This window comes from Haliotis asinina, chromosome 2, assembly GCF_037392515.1.
Source record: "Haliotis asinina isolate JCU_RB_2024 chromosome 2, JCU_Hal_asi_v2, whole genome shotgun sequence".
NCBI classification, from domain to species: domain Eukaryota; kingdom Metazoa; phylum Mollusca; class Gastropoda; order Lepetellida; family Haliotidae; genus Haliotis; species Haliotis asinina.
This window is the reverse complement of record NC_090281.1, coordinates 34,549,869-34,569,209: the sequence shown is the minus strand read 5'-3', so window position 1 is coordinate 34,569,209 and position 19,341 is coordinate 34,549,869. Positions and strand designations below refer to the sequence as shown.

General features: G+C 39.9%; 1 protein-coding gene across 3 annotated transcripts; it reads left to right on the top strand.

Annotated features, from left to right (window-relative positions):
* Nucleotides 1-5,361: 5,361 nt before the first annotated feature.
* On the top strand, nucleotides 5,362-16,857 carry LOC137273641 (TRMT1-like protein). Of its 3 annotated transcripts, none has more exons than XM_067806415.1 (8): nucleotides 5,362-5,504; nucleotides 6,819-6,901; nucleotides 8,726-8,966; nucleotides 9,669-9,878; nucleotides 10,906-11,096; nucleotides 12,777-12,855; nucleotides 13,969-14,421; nucleotides 15,122-16,857. In XM_067806415.1, exons 1-8 carry the CDS (start codon nucleotides 5,392-5,394, stop codon nucleotides 15,255-15,257), a joined length of 1,506 nt encoding a protein of 501 aa, XP_067662516.1. In that variant the 5' UTR covers nucleotides 5,362-5,391; the 3' UTR covers nucleotides 15,258-16,857. The 3 variants fall into 3 exon arrangements, with proteins under 3 accessions (XP_067662516.1, XP_067662517.1, XP_067662518.1); XM_067806416.1 differs by having other exon boundaries at nucleotides 5,376-5,504; nucleotides 10,954-11,096; nucleotides 15,122-16,854; XM_067806417.1 differs by lacking the exon at nucleotides 6,819-6,901 and having other exon boundaries at nucleotides 5,376-5,504.
* The last annotated feature ends 2,484 nt before the right edge of the window (nucleotides 16,858-19,341 follow it).

Here is a 19,341-nt window from a genome sequence, read left to right as displayed (position 1 = left end):
TTTGTGGGTCAGCAATCATCACTACAGGCAATGTCTTTCTGATCCTTCTTATCAGAAACCCATTTGCTCCTTGACTGCATTTCAAGCGAGTAACGTTTCAAATAATACTCCCAAAAGTGGTCAGAAAGGATTTGAATATGGCACCACCTGCGCCGTCCTGTGATATCAATGGCGGGGCAGAAGGGATTGATTCAGGCGTCCCATCAGCAGCACACTGGGAGTATTGGAATCGATGTCACGCACATCACTAGACACATTACCTAAGGGGTTTGAGTTCAAAATGCCTGATTGATCTCCCAAAGTTACTTTGAGTCCACCCTTTACACACTTAATCTTCCGTTCCCATGTACCACCGATACCACCGAAGTGTGGAGCACTAGGTGGATTATACCGAAAAGAGATTTTCTGTTTTGATGGCTGTTGAAATAGGGAAGGAGTCACTGCAGCCCATGCTTCTTCAAGCTCACTCTGGCCACCTCGGAAATTTGTACCTCTGTCACATAAAAGTTCGTAAGGCTTGCCGCGTCTTGATATGAAGCGCCTATGGGGACAATGGATAAGGAAATCAATCCGTGTCCATTTTCTCCACAGTGTCCACATAAACAGCCCTTGTCAAACATTTGTACAGAATATCCCATCTCTTCTCCAATCTCCGAACTTCACTATCAAAGGACCAAAACAGTCTTCTACAGTGGAATGAAAAGCTGACTTGAATAACCGGAGTCACGCTGACGGCAAATCAGCCATCTCAGGAGCTTCTGGTTTGGCTCTCTGGCATGTACCGCACATGCGTTGATACTTGCAAATTGCTTCCTTTCCATGTATGATCCAGAATGTTCTCCTCATTTCTGCATGCACCCGCTCAGGGCCAAAGTGTTGAAGACGTTCATCATACCTTTATTAGCAGTTGGGTTATGGTATGCTTTGGATTCAACACTAAAGAGTGTTTCAAGTCACCAGGTAGGTCTTCAGATCTGCTCAGTGGTTCGCCAACATGGATAACCTTGTGTGTTGAATCATATACAGGATCAAGCTTCAGCAACCTACTACTGGGAGGTAAGTGGTTCCCCGATTCCAATGCAGTAAATTTATCTGGAAAGTATTGTCGCTGAGCAAGGCTGTAGAGATGCATTTCAATTTGGTTTCTTGTCACAGAATCATCACCCGCCCCATAAAGCACCTGTATAGTTTTGGTGACGAGGTTGTTCCAATCAGTACAACTGTTAGGGTCAACAGGTAGATCAACATTCAATCCTGACATCAAGCACCGTGTTTTCACTTCACTTTCATCAAAAGTGTCTGGCTGAAATTCTTTCGGCCACTGATCAGGAGACAGATGTAGGAAAGTTGGACCATTTCTCCATCTTGATTGTTCATCAGCAATGTCTTTTAATTCCTTGCCATTCAAATCATCAGCTGGATTGGATGCAGTGTTAATGTAACACCACAGAGAGGATTCAGTGAGGGTTTGTAAGCTATACGTGTTCCCACAAACACTTTGAAACGGCCGGAATCAGATTTGTCCCATGATAATAATGGTGTTGAATCACTCCACAGAAAGATGCTGTGAGTTAACAATGTTAGCTCACTTGACAATAAATCTGACAACTGAGTTCGTGCAAGCACATAACACTAATTTAGGCATGGACAATTGGCACCTTAGGTGCAAATAGCATGCGTGCTTGCAGAAATCTTACTTGAACATAATCACCTTCAACAGTTCTCTCATATGCAACAGCTCCTTACGTCCGCTCAGATATACTGCATCACAGAAAATGTGAACTTTACGCATTGTTTCTTTGGGGTCAATTGTCATTGTTGCAAAACAACGTGGGTGTCGCACATCACTCAGATTTGGAAGCTGCAATTCCCAAGCCATCCATCAGTCATATATTGCAACTTATTCAATAGTAGCATCGAAGTCTCTTCTTGACAGTCAAGCTATCCTGATCGATACACTTAGCTACAGATAAGAAAGGTGCCAACAGTCCGATAGGATCATACTATCCTGCAAGTATGCGTGAGTGAGTGATTTAATATTTAACGTCACATCGGCAGTATTGCTGCAAGTATGCAATAAATACAATACAACTAAATATTTGTATAGCGCCGATACCCATTTAGTTCAAATGCTCAAGGGCGCTTTGTTTTTCCCTCGATCACTGGATGTCCATCACAACGACACATAGTATTTTCAATCTCAACTTCCTGGGGATCATACAACTCTTGCAGCCTACCAGGCGCACCGAGTTAATGTGGCTTTCCCATCCATATGAGATACCCCTTCTGAGCTGGGTGTACTGGGACAGATAGTCACAGTACTTTGTCCATGTTTACTGTACGTTGCCACCCAAAATTATGTGTTTGCATGTATCCGTGTGGCCACCATCTGGTCATCTACGAACGGATTCGTGGGTTCTTTTAAGTGCACAGGGTTGTGTACTGCACTGAGAGAGTTTGCATACAAAGTTGACTCCGAGCTTTTTTACACCCGGTCACAGGTGGGCTCGATCCTGGCACCTCCATGCTTATTGGATTAGTAGCTTGCCCACTCTCAAGGTAAGTGAGACCTATACAGTTCGCTTCTGTTTGTAGCCTAGCTCATCTGAATTTATGTACCACATCGAACCTAAAGTTCTCTCAGACTGATCATTTCCACTTCTGTTCAACCACATCTCACAAAAAATCGGTCTTTGGGTGGGACATCTTGCACAACAGAAGCATCAATACTGGCCCATTGTCGAACATGAAATCCTCCATGCATCATCCAACAGTTTACCTATATCATGAGGCAAGGTTCTAGCATCTTCACTAGTTGACACACTGTCGAGGCAATTATAGACAAAGAAGGCCTCCATAACATATCTCTTGACATGTTCTTTCCCAGAGCTGTGATCCTTCACATGTCTCTGTAACGCATAAATTGTAGAAACTGTACTTCATGTTGTTCCAAATGGGAGTACCTGCCATTCATAAATATCTGATTCACCATGGCATCTCATGTCATGCCACAAAAACCGAAGAAGTGGTCTGTGGCTTGGTAAATGTCTCATCTGATGGAACATGGCCTTTATATTCCCATCAATGGCAACAGAATGCTGTTGAAATCTCAACGGGGATGGTCCTAGCTGTGTTCCAGGTAACAATTTCTTATTGAGATTTTTACCACAATATTCGTAAGAGCAATTAAACACCAATCTGTCTTTTGCATTATGTTCCACATCATGATGAGGATAGTACCATGACTCTGAAGTCCTCCTGTCCTCTTCAGCACTAATAACTTGTACCAGTTCAGCTTCAACTATGTTGTGACTAAGACCATTGTGTACTTCTGCCTTTCCTGGATGATTCAGCAAACGGTACTCCATATTGTTGAAGTGTTGTGATCATATCTTCCTTTGAGGCCTCAAATACTGTATCATCAAATCTTAACAGTGGATTTGCGTATGTGTAAACACCATTCACGTTCACTATTCCAGTGTCAGTTTCTAGAATATGCATAGCAAGATTACCCAGTTTGGACCTGGTCACATCCTTCTTCAGACCAGACATTACATTCATTTTCCGCAATGCCTGAATATCACGCATGAGACCAGTAGATTCCATCTCAGTGAATAATACTGCTTGTGTCTTAACTTGTTTCTGTACATTTTGGGGGCCCTGAAGTGACCGGCCCTGTTTGATACGCAAAGCAATTGGAGAACCACTTAGTCCACTTGTAACTGGTTCCTGGGGTCCTCTCTATTCAGCCGAGTCTGAACTAATCAGAATTCCTGGTTTGAGTTGGGTGAAATAAAACAATATATTAAGTAAGGATAATCAGTGTTGTGAAAAAAAACATGATCAGTGGCGTGCAAGTAATAAAATAATTACTTCGTTATTATATTAATCTCTGAGTTTTCTGAAATAAAAACAAAAACACATAATAGTTAAGTATGATCAACACTCAACTACGGAAACAAGCCCAGAAGTACCAGTGGAGAAGAGGGAGACAGTGGGTTAGTCACCCACAAATGAACACACTTGAACATACACACAGTATTTCACAATCAAAACAACTCACTACCTCCTATTTAACATTCACAACCACGGAACTGATCAACGTTCAGCTATACGGACACAAGCCCAGAAGTAGCAGTGGAGAAGGTGGGTGGGCCAAAGTAATTAACAAAACGCAATCAAAACAACTGACTAGTTCCTAATTAACATTCACAAAAACTCAGTGCAACTGAATGGCTTCGATGAGTAAACACTGAAAACTGTTTAACAATTTCATTATTTTCTTATTTGCCCAACTTATTTTGCACAAATCCCCAAACTCAATTGGTGGACTCTTGTTTCATGTAGCGTCATGTAGGCATTCGCAACGTGTGAGTTTTGGCAACTGGCATGCTCCTTCTAACATTCTAACATGGACAGCGGCCTCCACATGTCACTGTATCTGAATTGCATTGATCTATGCTCATGTTGTTGATCACTGGATTGTCTGGGCTACATTAGCTTAGTTATAGGACGCCGCCAAATAGTCGGAATATGCTCAGTGTGGCGATTGACAACAAATTAACCAGCTAACCTTGCAAGATCCACAAAAATGGGAACAGAGAAAAAAAACTGAACATTGAACAGGATTTACGATGGTCGCATCCTTGCATTATTTTCCACGCGTTTATACAGCTTCACCTAGCACCTGAGGCCAAGTGAGGTGATCTGACGTTGAAATCTGGTGTATATACAAAATAAAACAAACATTAGAAGTTTTTATGTTTGGCCTGGAAAAGAGGGGAGGCTCAGAAATATGATGCTTTTGTAAGTATCACCACGAAATGTTTTCAAAATGCACCATTAAATTCATTTACGGAACAGATACTCAAGATTCAATTCACAACTGTCAAAAAGCGTTATTTATGGTTTTATAACTAAATACAAGTGATGTATAATACAAGACCCGGGATAGAGCAGGCCTTCAGCAGACCCATGCTTGTCTTATTGGGCGACTAACGAGATCGGGTGGTCAGGCTCGCTCACTTGGTCGACACGTGTCATAGGTTCCCAAATGCACAGCTTATAGTGTTCATCACTGGATTGTCTGGTCCACACTCTGTTGTTTACAAATCGCCGCCATATAGCTGGAATATTGCTGAGTGCGGAGTAAAACTAAACTGACTCATTCACCCCCAGTGTGATATGTTATAGATACCTGTGTAAGATGAGAAATCAATGTAGAAATATAGATTTATGTTTATTAGATCAACTGAAGACGTTTATAAAAAAGAAAAGCCAAGAGAGAAATAACATTTTCACATGACTGAAATGAAGTCAAGTTATTATAGAAATTGAAATTGAACGTTTCGTTTCACAGTTCTACTTTCAGAGAGCACCAGAAACTTCAACATGGCAGCGAGCGAGAAGTGGATCACGGAACGTGGTATTTCTTTCCGAAATGACTATGGGGAAACTCCACTCGGGAAATCTAAGCTCCACAACCCAAAACTGCTTATTTTCAGGTAGTTGTCACTTGACCTTTCCAAATGTTTAGCCATGAAACATGGCAGGGTAAGAGTTCCGCCCCTATCCCCCACCCCGATGAAAAAACAAAATTTTAAACTGAGATGCATGCCTCACCTTAAATATCAGAGACCATATCTAATAGATCTGCTATATGGTCCCAGTTTATATACATTTGATAAACTGGAACAGGTATTAAAAACAATGAATGAACTTATTTCAGTGTTGGAATATTACACCGGTGAGGGTGGAAATATTCTAAGTGAAAAGAGGGGATACGGGCCGAACCCTATCATCCTCGCAATCTACAGGAAAGTTTGGGGAAGTTTGGAAATGGTTAGTACTAAAACTAAGAATCGTACCCGAATCAGACTCCAAAGACAGACGTTGGTGAAATTTATGTCGATATGTTTAACATGCGGAAATATATTTTGCGACATCATATAGAGTTAGAAATGATATATCAGACCACATCATAATTGTTTACAGGCACATAAATCCAAACTTTGGAATAGCAAAGATTAAGATCTGAAGATGCATACTCACTGTACACAAAATGTTTGAGTAATACATTTGATAGATAAAAACAGAAGTGGAATTTTATGACTTGTTGGTATCAGTTGTGATGTTCTGCTTGATATAATTAATGAGGCATGTACATATGATCCAAGACAATCAGTAAATGTTAATATGTTTGGCTTTTCATCAAAGAATGTAGTTTAACATCACTGCAGTATTATTGTAGTAAAATATCTTGATCTGATAAACCAGTTGCTGAAAGTGTCCACAACTACGATGTCAACCAACAGTACATATTGACACACAGTCAGCCTAGTCAAAGACAGTCTGTTTTGTTGTTTGACGTCACACTGTGCAATATTCCAGATAATGGCAGAAGGCTGTAAATAATCAAGTCTGGACCAGATAGTACAGTGATCAAAAAAATTATAGTCAATCTACACAAATGGGATATGATGACGTGTCAACCAATGTTTTAAGTCAGCAAGCCTGACCACCTGATCTGTCAGTTGCCATTTACAACAAGCATGAGATGCTGAAGACCAATTCTTAAAGCAGGTCTTCATGGGTCATTCCTCCATTCATCACATGAATAAATTGATTCTAATGAAAAGTAATCCCTGAGACCAGTTCTGTCAAGGAAAAACCCAGAGGAAAAAATTATATTAATCTGCTGGAACACAGGACTGGAATGAAATGACCCATCAACGAATTTGGATATACAGAATATTTGTTAAATAACCACTTTTGAAACCAGAAAGATGTGTAGTTGTATTCTGTAAATGTCTTTCCAGAGAGCTGATTTTAGTGACAGTGTCAGAGCTGAGCTGGACAAAAGAGACACCCCTATATGCTGTTGACACAAGCAGTGGATCAGGTACCAGCCAGCCATGTGTACTACACTACATTTGATAAGAATATTCATATATTCTTAACAGTAAAAAAAAAATGCAGTTTTGAAAAAAATATTAAAGTCTCATAAAAAATAAAATTCATGTTTATGTCTACTATTTAGAAACTTGACAAAACGCCAGAGTTAGGTTTCTCTTGCTGTTCAGTATAGTTCATGTATATTTATAGTAGCTAAATGAATTATATGTTTTTGTATTGTGTAACAATGTTTCAGCAATAAATGTTTCTGTAAAGTCTTGACCAGACAATCTAGTGACTGACATCATGACAATCAAAGTGACATGCTTCAACAAGTCCAGCATGGATTACTGAAGACCTTTTCTAACACAGATCTTCAGAGGTTAATGATTGCTTCTTGTAAACATAGTAGTATTCAACCTTTGAATGAAAGTGGTATTTTTCAGCTTCAAATTATTGCCTTTGCAATTTATCACATCAGGTTTAATCTTGATATCCTTTTCTGAAAATGACTGATATAGTATTGTCCTCCATAGACATATAACCAGAGACCATATACTGATATCGATATATGGTCTCTGATATAACCATATTGTAGAGCAGGGTCCGATTTATCAGTTTACTACCTGCACAGGTACATGTTAAAAATGGCTGGTTCAGGTTACCTTCAGTGACAATAAATCCTCAAACATCTTATAGTTGTCATCATTTGTTTTAAGTCAGTGACTTCTCTCCGCATGACTTGTTTCAAGCAAAAACGTTTGTGTACGCATATATCATATCGGAAGTAAAATATTATATTTAGGAGGTAAACATCATGTGTTGGCCAATTTCCGGGTGTTATTGAGTATTTGAAGCACGGGAATATTTCATATGAAATCTCCGGCTAACGCTGGACACGTGATGTTTATCGACATTGTAAACAAAAATGTAAACCAAAGGGGTTTTATTTCTGCACTCGTTTACATCGAGTATGGGTACAGCAGTGAAGTGTCATCAGGTGGCTGTTTCAGCTGGTTCCCATGGTAGCATCTAGAGATGCCATTTGTGACGTCATTCTAACTTTAAGTCACAATATGATTTGAATGACATCACCACTTGATGACACAACAAAACAATTGTTTACGTGTCAATACGCAATGAATAGTCTTGCAGTTTCTGGGAATCTAATACCATTTGACCATGTTTTTCAACCAATCAGGTAACAGAACACAGTGACGTTTGGTTTAAAATAATCATTATAACTGAGATTAGTAAATAAAGGTCAGGCAAAATTGTCATCATCATGAAGCCAGGTTCTGTCGAGTGTATCGGCTACTGAGGACTTGTTATGAAAATTGGTAAGAAAATATTTATTTAACTTTTTCGAACCACTTTTTGATGCAAACAAAATTTTGATGGTCCAGCCAAACCTATATGCCAGGTTGCACTCAGTGCAGGTACTGAAAAGAATGCAAAATCACACCTGTAATCTATGTATGTTTTTTATTTACTTTGATTGAAGGTCATAACCTTCAGTAATCAAAAATATATCCATGAATGGTAAAAAAAACAGTCAGGATTGTAATAAGGTACTTTTACAATCCTGGTTCATTTTCACACTTGTATTTAGTCAAAAACTTAGCTAAGGATTAAAACTGGTCATTGCATTTTGTCCCCAGAGAACATTCAGTTGGCATATGATGCATCAGTTTGTGAATGTACAATATGTGAAGCCCATTCCTGGTGTACCCAGCTATGATATTGGTGGAATATTGCTAGCGTAAAACTAAAAACTCACTCACTCACCATTGTGGATGCCATTATTAGACAGCTTGGTGTTGTTCTCCAGGTGTAGCGGGCATGCAGTGGAAGAAACATCTAGCAGATCAAGTTCATGTCACAATAACAGACTCCAGCCCTATCAACTGTGTCAAACACAACTGCAGCAAGAATGACTTTCAGGTATCAACCTTGACCCCTGACCTTTGCCGACCTCCAGGACTGCCCTTGGAAGGTCAAGATGACAATACATTACACGTGTGTCAGGCTCTTCCCCATGTTTTGCTGCAGATGGAAGCATTTGACTTTGTGTGAGTCACATCTTCACTTTCCCATCATTCTCAATCCCCAAAGGACATTCCAGGTTAGAGTGAGTGAGTATGATTTTACACCACTAATAGCAGGAGGGATGGAAACACCAGAAATTAGCTTCACTTATTGTGCCATTGTTGGGCGTCACTCATTGCCATGTTGGGAATTGAACCTAGGTTTACGAAGTGATGAGCGAGCAATGTAACCACTAGTCTGCCTCACCACCCCTCAAGTTAGAACAGACAGTACATGGATAGGATGGCCAGTAGATCAGACCCATGAAGATTCGGGTAAGAATAGGTCTTGTGCAACCCATGCTTGCAACAAAAGGTGAGGATGCTTGTCGTAAGAGGCGACTAAAATGACATGTATCATCGGTTCCCAATTGTACAGATCGATGTTCATACTTTTAATACCTGGATTGTCTGGTCCGGATTTGATTATTAGCTGGAATATTGCTGAGTGCGGCATAAAACTAAACTCACTCACCAATAGATCTGTTGGTTAGGAGTGACGACATGTTGATCGTATGTCATAGTACCATGATAGCAAATTAGTACTATTTAACATCTGTCGCTGGTTCTTGACTGCCATCATATATCTGGAATACTCCTGATAAAGGCATTTAGCAGAAAACAAAATTCTCATTCTCAATAGTCCAACCTTTTCTATATCATATGAAGTATTACTCTTTTACAAAGCTATTTGGACCCACACAAGAATTCCACCAGCTACTTTAGACCTGTTTTCGCTAACATTAAAAACAATGGAGTTGTCTCCCTTGTGGTGCCAAACGTCTCTGGATTTTCACGGACTCCGCACATAGTGTTACGGAACTACAGTGCCCATGTCATCAAAACTGACTACACCAAGGAAATGGCAGCAAGGATCGTCACAGCATGCATGGCAAGGTTAGCATTGCAGGACTATTGCATAGTGGCATCAGGACAGATCAGCATGTGCTTTCATGGTGTGAGAAGTACTGAAGAGTCTTTGTTGATGTCGTCTGTTATCCCTCATCCTCTTTCCACTGTTTCGATGACTCGTGAAGGTCCCGGGCTAGAATAGGCCTTCAGCAACCCATGCTTGCCATAAAAGGCGACTCAGCTTGTCGTAAGAGGCGACTAACGGGATCGGGTAGTCAGGCTTGCTGACTTGGTTGACACATGTCATCGGTTCCCAATTACGCAGATCGATGCTTATGTTGTTGATCACTGGATTGTCTGGTCCAGACTCGATTATTTAAAGACCGCCGCCATATAGCTGGAATATTGCTAAGTGCGGCTTAAAACTAAACTCACTCACTCACTGTTTTCTTGTATGATCTGTCTGATTTACAGTCACAATGTCACAGTTCTTACTATTTCTTGGCCTATATCACATACAAATGTATATTATTATTATTGGGGCAATAGTATTCACCATAGCTTCCTGTTGATGCAATAAAAGACTTATTATACAGTACGATTTGCCTGAAATAAATAATTGAAACTTCAGCTCGAAGAGCTTCAAAACAACAAACACCATATATGGAATGTAAACAACTGCTCCATACATTGAAAACTGTGACATGCAGTGTTGTCGATGTTTGCCTTAAGTTCAGTCACAGCTGTGCAAAGGATATTTGTAAAGAGCTTCAAGGGACATAATAAAACTATGGTTTCTACCTTGAATAACATTCAGCTAGAGGGCAATGTCGATTCAATGGAAAGTTGCATTAATTCATTCACGCTTTATAATTTAATATTGTAAAAAAGAAGAGTAATTTTGGTGGAAATAAATTATATGGAACCTTCTCTGAGGGTTGAAAGTTAGTACTATTGAAAGAAATGTGTGATTGTTTTTTAGAGAAATGTGGTATAATATAGTGCCATTAAGATAGGTCTTAAGAAATATTGTTGAGAGTGACATGGATATGAGAGTCAACATTGTCTTCAGGAGTGCTGCCAGCTGCAACAAGGGTATTGAGGTGCTGTTTTGTGCCAGCTTTGAGGACTTCCTCCTGGTGACAGTACGGGTGTTGAGAGGACCTGGTCATGCTGATGTGTCCGTGCGGCTAGTTCGTCACCTCCTCCACTGTCAGATCTGTGAGGAGAGACAGTTCTACCCAGACCAGAAGGCTCCTCTAGGTAAGGACTGTAGACTGTTCTACCAAGGACATCAACTTATTTGTTATATGGCAGCTGTCGGTAAACAATGAAGTTCAGTGATCAACAGCATGAGCATTGATCTTCACAACAGGGATAATTTGTGTGCAGACTCTTTCACTGTTGTCACAACCAATAGTGTACAGTATACAACCCAGTATGCTGAAAAGAACCCGCAAATCAGTTGGTAAACAGTGTTCACGAAAAGCGTCTGACCCTCTGACAAATCCAGCAGATTTGCCAAAGGTCAGATAAAACCAGACGGCCCCAGTGTCTCACTGAATATTTCACAAAGACTTTGTCTGATGTTCTTATTTGTTGCATGTGACACTTGTTTCCTGTTTATAAATCTCATGTTTGTTATTATGTAATGTCAATAACTCCAATGCCACTTTCAAGAAATGTTAACCTGAAATATGTGCCTAATTTTGTTCTATGGGTCCTGTGAATTTTCAGGGGGTCAGACAGACATCTGAAACTTACAGGACCCAATGTCCTGTTGCTTTGGCACACCATTTGTAAACACTGGGTAAATGACCAGATGGTGGCCACATGAATACTGCAAACACGTAGTGGTGGGTACAGGAACGTGCATTAAAATTGGACAAAGTACTGTGGCTATATGTCCCAGTCCACCCATCTGTGAATGGATAACTTGTAAGGATGGGAAAGCCACATTAACTTGGTGCGCCTAGTGGCGGCAAGAGTTGCATAATCCCCAGGGAGTTGTGATTAATAATATGATGTGCTGTTGATACCCAGTGATCAAGGGAAAAACAAAGCGCCTTTTTATATGTGTGCTGTGCAAATATTAGGATGGATGGATGGTCCAAGTCAGGAATCCTGACCACTTGATCCCGGTACTCTGCTTGTATGGCAAGTATAGGTTGTTGAAGACCATTTCTTTCTTCACAGGTACTCCACCAGGTAACTCCTGTATACACACTGATCCTTGGCATGTCAGTACTTAACATATCTACATACTGCATAATTCTTTTGTATTTCATCCCAACTTAGCTCATCTGTTGTGATATTGGGGACGATTCAGTTGTCACAGGTTGTGTTTCAGAAGGAAATCAATTGAAGGTCACTGATATATTTATGAGTCTCTCGATGATGATTTAAGAAAGTCATACTCATATTGTGGGTGGATCAAGAAAGAATGTTACATATTCAAGTAATAATGCTTTTGCATGTTGTCTTTTTGTTGAGTTTTCAGACATCAGTGTTTCCCATGACACAGAAAACCTGCATACTTGACTCCCAAAAATATGTCCATGACCTCCTCATGTCCTTCTCATGACACCTTGAAGTCATAATGACTGCTAAATGCTTATGCCAAGGGAAAACACTGATTAAGATTGACACCCAAAAACATGTCCATGACTTCAACTCACGAGACCAGCAAGATAAATGTTTATGTCTAAGGTAAACTCTGGGACATGGCAAAGTCATTTCAAGATCTGACCATCAGGGAGGGTCATTATTTTCAGCACATCTGTGGATCAAATTTCTTTGAAATAAAATAACTAGTCCTTTTCCAACACACTAGGTCTTTTCATAAAAATTCGTTCTTTTCATTGCAGTTATGATATAGACAGAATTTGAACTAACTAAAATATGAATGACTTATTTCACTGTGCTATCCATCATTTGTTGCAGAGGACCCATATTCCTTACTACCGTGTGACTGTCATGTGACCTCACCAGGCAAAACGGCCGTTGTCCTTGGCCCTATGTGGTAAGTTTATACACATCCAGTAGTTGACATATCTCTTCACACAAACTTTTTAAAACTTTAAGAAATATCAGTGATCAAGGGAGACAGAAATTTGGGACAGTTGGCAGTCTTGATCAGATGTCACGTAACTACCATTTTCTTCCCACAGAGGTTACTCCTGTCATATCTTCCTACCTTGCGTACGTACGTAGGGAAGAGAATGGGTAACTACAGACTCTTACATATTTGGAGTCAATAGCACAAATTTCAACACATGTACTTAATTCAGAAGATATCTGATGTACAGTGATTAAAATGAGACCAAGGTATCAGTCTTTGTCTGCTGGCTACGAGTTTGGCAGTTTATGATTACCCTACTAAGAGTAAGTTTCTCAGTCTCTGTCATCCACTAATACCATTAAGTTGGACAAGCCATGCATCATGGTCCTTCTTTCAGACCTGTGAAGATCTGGATTAGAATTTGCGTCCCATAAACCCATGCTTGTTGTAAGGGGCGACTGGGTGGTCAGGCTTGCTGCCTTGATACATGTCATTTTATCCCAACTGGGTAGATAGATGATCGTTGATGGTTGGATTGTCTGGTCCAGATGCGATTACTTTCAGACCACTGGAATACTCAGGGTGGTGTAACACAACAAACAAACCAAAACTAAGTCAAGGTTACAATGTACATCTGTCACTTTATCTTTTCCCTGCTTACTGACAGTCAGTCCCACTATTCAATACAGCTGGCACATACCATGTATCAAGGTCCTCCTCTCAGACCTGTGGAGATACGTATTACAATTGGTCTTCCATAATCTGTTGTTGTTGTAAGAGGAGACCAGCGGGATCGGTTGGTTAGGCACGCTGATTTGGTTGACACTGGTGATTTTATCCCTTTTGGGTAGATAGATGCTGATGCTGTTGATCGTCTTGATTGTCTGATCCAGACTCAGTTGTTTGCAGACTACTGGTATGGTTCAATTTAAGCATTTAGAACTTTCAGTGGTGCAGCCTGAAACTGCTAAATGCTACCTGTTATGTATATCAACTTAGAATATTGCTGAATATGGTGTTAAACAACCAATCAACCAACCCACTTGCAGCGCTGTTGAATCATTTCTTTTTCAGGTGTGGTGACATCTTCAACACAGATTTTCTCAAAAGGATGGCTCGACAGACAGATTCCCTAAATATCTCTGTGAAAACAAAATCCTTGCTCTCAGCCTTGATAGAAGAGTCACATTGTTACAGACTAAAGGGAGAACAGTGTGTTATCGCATCATCAGAAATGGCTGTTGAAGATTCAGTGTTGCAGCAGGACAATGGTACTGAGAATGACAACATTGACGAAGGGTTGAATAACTCCAAAGTCAGTTCTCAGTCCAGAAAACGTGAATGTGCTGCAGAATGTGACAGACAAACGAAAAAGATGAAAGCAGGAAAGGCTGATGAAGAGAAAGACATTACTAAAGGGAGATCACTCTCAAATTCTGCCAGTAAGGGGAGACAACCTGACATTTGTCCACCATTCTACTGCTCTACACTGCAGAGGAAAAAATATAGAGACATAACAGTGCCTAAGTATGTACTAGAAGGATTTGACATCAATAATTTAGTAATCACCCTGTTGATGCCATACCGAATAACACAACAAGATGGTGCTTGAAGTAACCACCCATGCAGAGGTTAGCTTATCAAGAAAGGCATCAAACTACTTGACACAGAGTCGGTATACTGTGTCTGTGTTAAACATAAAGTATTTTCATGGCTGCTTTGTCAAACCAACATTAGTCAGATTATGGTGATCATATGTTTGTGATTTGCATTCCCACCTAGCATGCTTGTTGTGCATTGATTTGCTGTTCTCACAAATTGTCATTATATCATTATTGACCAAAGAATCCTAAATGACCAAGATCCAGTTATCGAAATGTAATGTCCAAGTATCATAGTTAGGGTCCTGTTATAGAAGACACCCAGATCTTCACGAATCTATTCTCTGTGATCTGTAAAGATCAAGGTAAGAACAGAATTCTCCTAAGAGGTGATGAATGGAATTGGGTGGTCAGGCTCACTCACTTGGTTGACAAGTGTCATCATATGCCAGTAGCGTAGCTTGCTCATGCTGTTGATCCCTGGACTATTTACAGGCCACATCGATAGAGCATTGCACAGTGCGGCCTTAAGCAATCAAACCAAACAAACAAACCTATAGACTACCACCACCGCCCCTCCACTTGAAGATAGTTACCTTTCAAGTGTACACATTTCTTGCTTTCAGAATCGATCGGATGGTCACACTTCTCCGTTCCTCAGGCTACAGAGCAAGCAGAACACACTTTGATGCAGTTGCCATACGCACAGATGCCAACCTGAAACAGATCTATACTGTTCTCAAACAACACTGTTCAAAATAGGAATAAATGTACATAGACAGTTTGCCTAAGCATTATGTTGTTGTTTTTTAGGTAGTTCTCATGAATTGTACTGTTTGGAGAAGAGAATCTTTCGGTACCTAAGATTGGTTCATTCTTGAGTTAAAAAAAGTACAATTCTCATGAAGATCTCGGTTACAGATTTCTTCACAACCAATGCTTGTCTTAACAGAAAACTAACAGGATCGATTTGTAAGGCTTGCTGACTTGGCACATGTCACTTTATCCTTACTGCTTAGATCAATGTTTATCATGTTGATCACTGGATTGTCTGGTCCAGACTTAGTTATTTACATACTGCAGCCATACTGCTGTAATATTGCTGTGTGTTGCGTTATACATCAACAAAATGTACATAGTTCAGCCTTGACTTATTTTCTTAAGACACTCACTGGAAGTAGAGCTTGTGCTTTCAATTTGTATGGGTTATAAAGATGTATAACTGTCTTGGTCATGTCATTCTTTTTTATCATTTAAACTGTATTTCCACTCCAGTGATGTAGGGCAGTGAGATAGCCTTGTGGTTAAAGCATCATTTCTGATGTCCCACAAGGTGATATTGCTAGGTTGTGGTGGGGTAGCCTAGTGGTTAAAGTGTTCGCTCGTCACGCAGAAGACCCAGGTTTGATTCCCCACATGGGTACAACATGTGAGGCCCATTTTCTGGTGTCCCCCGCCGTGATATCGCCGGAATATTGCTAAAAGCAGCGTAAAACCAAACTCACTCACTGATATTGCTAAAAGCAGAGAAATAGCATATTCAATCACTCACTCACTCCATGATCGGCTGAAATCCTGCTTTGATCTGATTATGTTTCCATGTGTGTCAGCACTGCCCCATGTTTGTGCCAAATCAGCAGCTGCATGCAGCGCCTCATCTTCAGGTGACATTGCATTTCAAACCCAAGACCCAAAACTGGGCTTCACACATGTGGGGAATCCAAACCTGGTTTTCCGTACAAGAAGCACTTTAACCACTAGGCGCCTCTTCACTCATTTCGAAAGATGTAAATTTCTTCACGTTGTCTTGTTAGAGGTGTATTGAGGGAAATTGGTGGTATGAATATACATGTCCTGGAATTCCCATGTCTATCCATCCAGCAACCATGTAAAGCTACATTCATTTCACTTTTACTTATGTGGATGTGGAAGGGATTACAATTTTTATTTTATTTGTATTAATACACTTGGGAGCATTTCTCATGATCTGTTGTCTATTCACATTCCTGAATATATTAGTCAGTGGGTGGTAGGGTAGCCTTGTGGTTACAGCTTTCTCTGTCATGCTGAAGACCTGGGTTTGATTCCCCACATGGGTACAACCTGTGAAGCGCAATTCTGATGTACCCCACTGTGATATTGCTGGAATATTGCCAAAGCGTCAAAAACCTCCACTCACTCACTCACTAAGTGTTGAATATCAGAGCATGAAAGTGGCAGACAGACATTAACATGTAAAATTCAAAATCTGAAGTATGGACATGAATATGTCTTTAAGCCTTTGGCACACACATACGTTGCACACATGTATGTATCGATTACAAGCTGTTGAAAATGAAAATAAAAAATATATCTAATGGACCGTTATTTCATTGTAATTTCTTGTATAGTTCTGTTAATATGTTAATATGTTATGTCATTTTAATATTAAATCGATTTTGTCCTTAAAACCTGCCATTCTTGCTAGCATTACACAAAGCTTTATTGAATATTTCATTTTCATTCCGTGGAAATAGTTAAACTGGAAATTCTGTCTACACATTGATTTGAGGTAACACATGCTCCATACTGCCATCTAAGGCCACAGTGTGATCTATATACCAGGCAGCATGAAAAACGCCTCTATTTTCAGCCATGGTGGAAAGTTGGGTAGCCTAGTGGTTAAGCTTTCGCCCATCACATCACAGACCTTGGTTTGATTCCCTACATGGGTACAAAGTGTGAAACCCATTGCTGGTGTCCCCTACCATGATATTGCTGGAACATTACTAAAACCAGAGTGAAACTAAACTTTTGCAACTATGGTGACATATAATGGACTGTCTAGCCGGAATAACTTTCACTTGTGAAATGTGATGCTCACATTTCCTTTAGTTCAATTCAGTCTTTCAGCAATTAATTATCCCATGCACTCAGAAAGAAGCTCATTATATCACTGGATTGTTTGGTCCAGACGGCAGGTATATGTCTGGAATACAGCGTTAAACATCACACAGATTAATATCAATATACCTGTTTGGCACATTAACATAGGGTAGGCATGACTTTGAAGTCATTTGATGCTAATTTATGTCGTTGTTTGAATCACGGCAACACACCAGTTTTGAGGAATAAATGCGAAACTACAACGCAACAGCCCACGAATCTGTCACATGAGAACCACTGAGCATGTTATACTCACGAGTAAGTGAGTTAGGTTTGGGCAATAGGGCATATTAGAATTTCTGGTTGCAACCGCTCAGTTCCCAAAGTCACACTGTTCGAACTGAAACGAAAGTTCCCTTGTGAGAAACCCGTGAAGATCCCGAGGGGATTAACGGGATCCGGTGGCCAGACACGCTGCATGACTATGTTGACACATGTCATCGTAGATCGATGCGTATGCTCTTGATCAGTGGAGTACCCGGTCTAGATTCCATTACTCACAGGCCGCTGCCAAATGTAGCCGGAATATTGCTAAGAGCGACGCAAAAAAAAAAAAAAAAAAAATGAAAAAAAAAATGAAAAAAAAAAGCTAAACAAAACAAAACCCTTGTAAAATGTCACCTGTATGACGCATGGCGTCGTAGTCACCTCCGTCATAGAGTATACAACAAATACACCACACATCTTACAGGCAAGTCGACAACGGAGTTTCTTGCCTGGGGGTAGTGGGGTAGCCTACTGGTTAAAGCGTCCGCTCGCTATGCTCAAGTTCCGGGTTTGATTCTCACATGCATGGGTACAATTTGTTAAGCACATTTCTGGTAGGATTATTGTTGGAATATTGCTAAAAGTGGCGTAAAAATACACCCACTCACTCTTGGTGGGTGTCGCTTTCCATCCATTGTTCTGTGCAACAGTTTGATCGCACGATCATGCTGTTGGCACGTTGCCTTATTCGGAACCAGAGTCAAGTGTCGATCAAACACACTCGACCTTGGCAAAGTAATAAACAGGCAGGGAAATCGATAATATCCAATGAAAATTATAATTAAATTTTAGACCCAAAGCTGTATTTGAAGAACGGGCTATATAATCATCGGGAGGTTTTTCCAGGTTTAACAGATAACGATTTGACGATTGCTTGTTCGGCATTCTAGACGTTGATGAGTCAAAAACAAAACATACAACTTTATAGATGACAACCTTTAGTTTATTGCATTTAGCGGCGTGAGATTCTACATCAAAGCGTCCCTTTATGGAGTAAACAAGAAATAAAAAATGTCACCCATAAAGTTGTGTGTTTTAATAATGATTTGGACATTTGTTGCTAAATGTCCTGAAACAAATGTTTTGTAGACAGAAAATTGACAGAAATTGTTTGCCTCATCAAAGAACAAAAATGCGTGTTTTGAACAAGTCTCTTGCAAAACTCTGAAGTTCTAATAAGAATTACTAGCCTTTCCAATCTATTTTCCCACTAAAAGATGTTTAAGTCTAGACAAACAGCATATTTTCATGGCTCTTTGTTATAAAAATCCAGAATTCGAATTGTGAATGAAACAACCGAGTAAACTTTGTATAATACATTAGGTAAAAACATGGCCGAACCCATCACAATTACATCCTCCAAGAAATTCTGGCGTTATAAACACATTCCGGGCAAGATCACTTTTAAATTTTACAAAATACAAAAAATTACAAGATACAATTATGCTTCGATCACAATGCATGTAAACTGTTTTTAAAGTTTGCAAGCGGCATTTTTATGCGCCAGATTAAATAAAACTTCACGTAATAATTTAAACCTGACAAGATAATTTCAGTTTCGCAAACGTTCTTTGAATTTCACGAGATACATGTTTACAAACATATACAGTATAATCCTCTTAAGTTCGTGTAGCCTTCGCAGTACATTTGCAAA

What these genes read in the sequence shown, in the direction of transcription:
- LOC137273641 (XM_067806415.1), top strand. Translation starts at nt 5,392, where the DNA reads ATGGCAGCGAGCGAGAAGTGGATCACGGAACGTGGTATTTCTTTCCGA. An exon ending in TGACACAAGCAGTGGATCAG is followed by an intron (nt 6,902 to 8,725) that starts GTACCAGCCAGC and finishes GTTGTTCTCCAG; the next exon opens with GTGTAGCGGGCATGCAGTGG. An exon ending in GTTGTCCTTGGCCCTATGTG is followed by an intron (nt 12,856 to 13,968) that starts GTAAGTTTATAC and finishes TTTCTTTTTCAG; the next exon opens with GTGTGGTGACATCTTCAACA.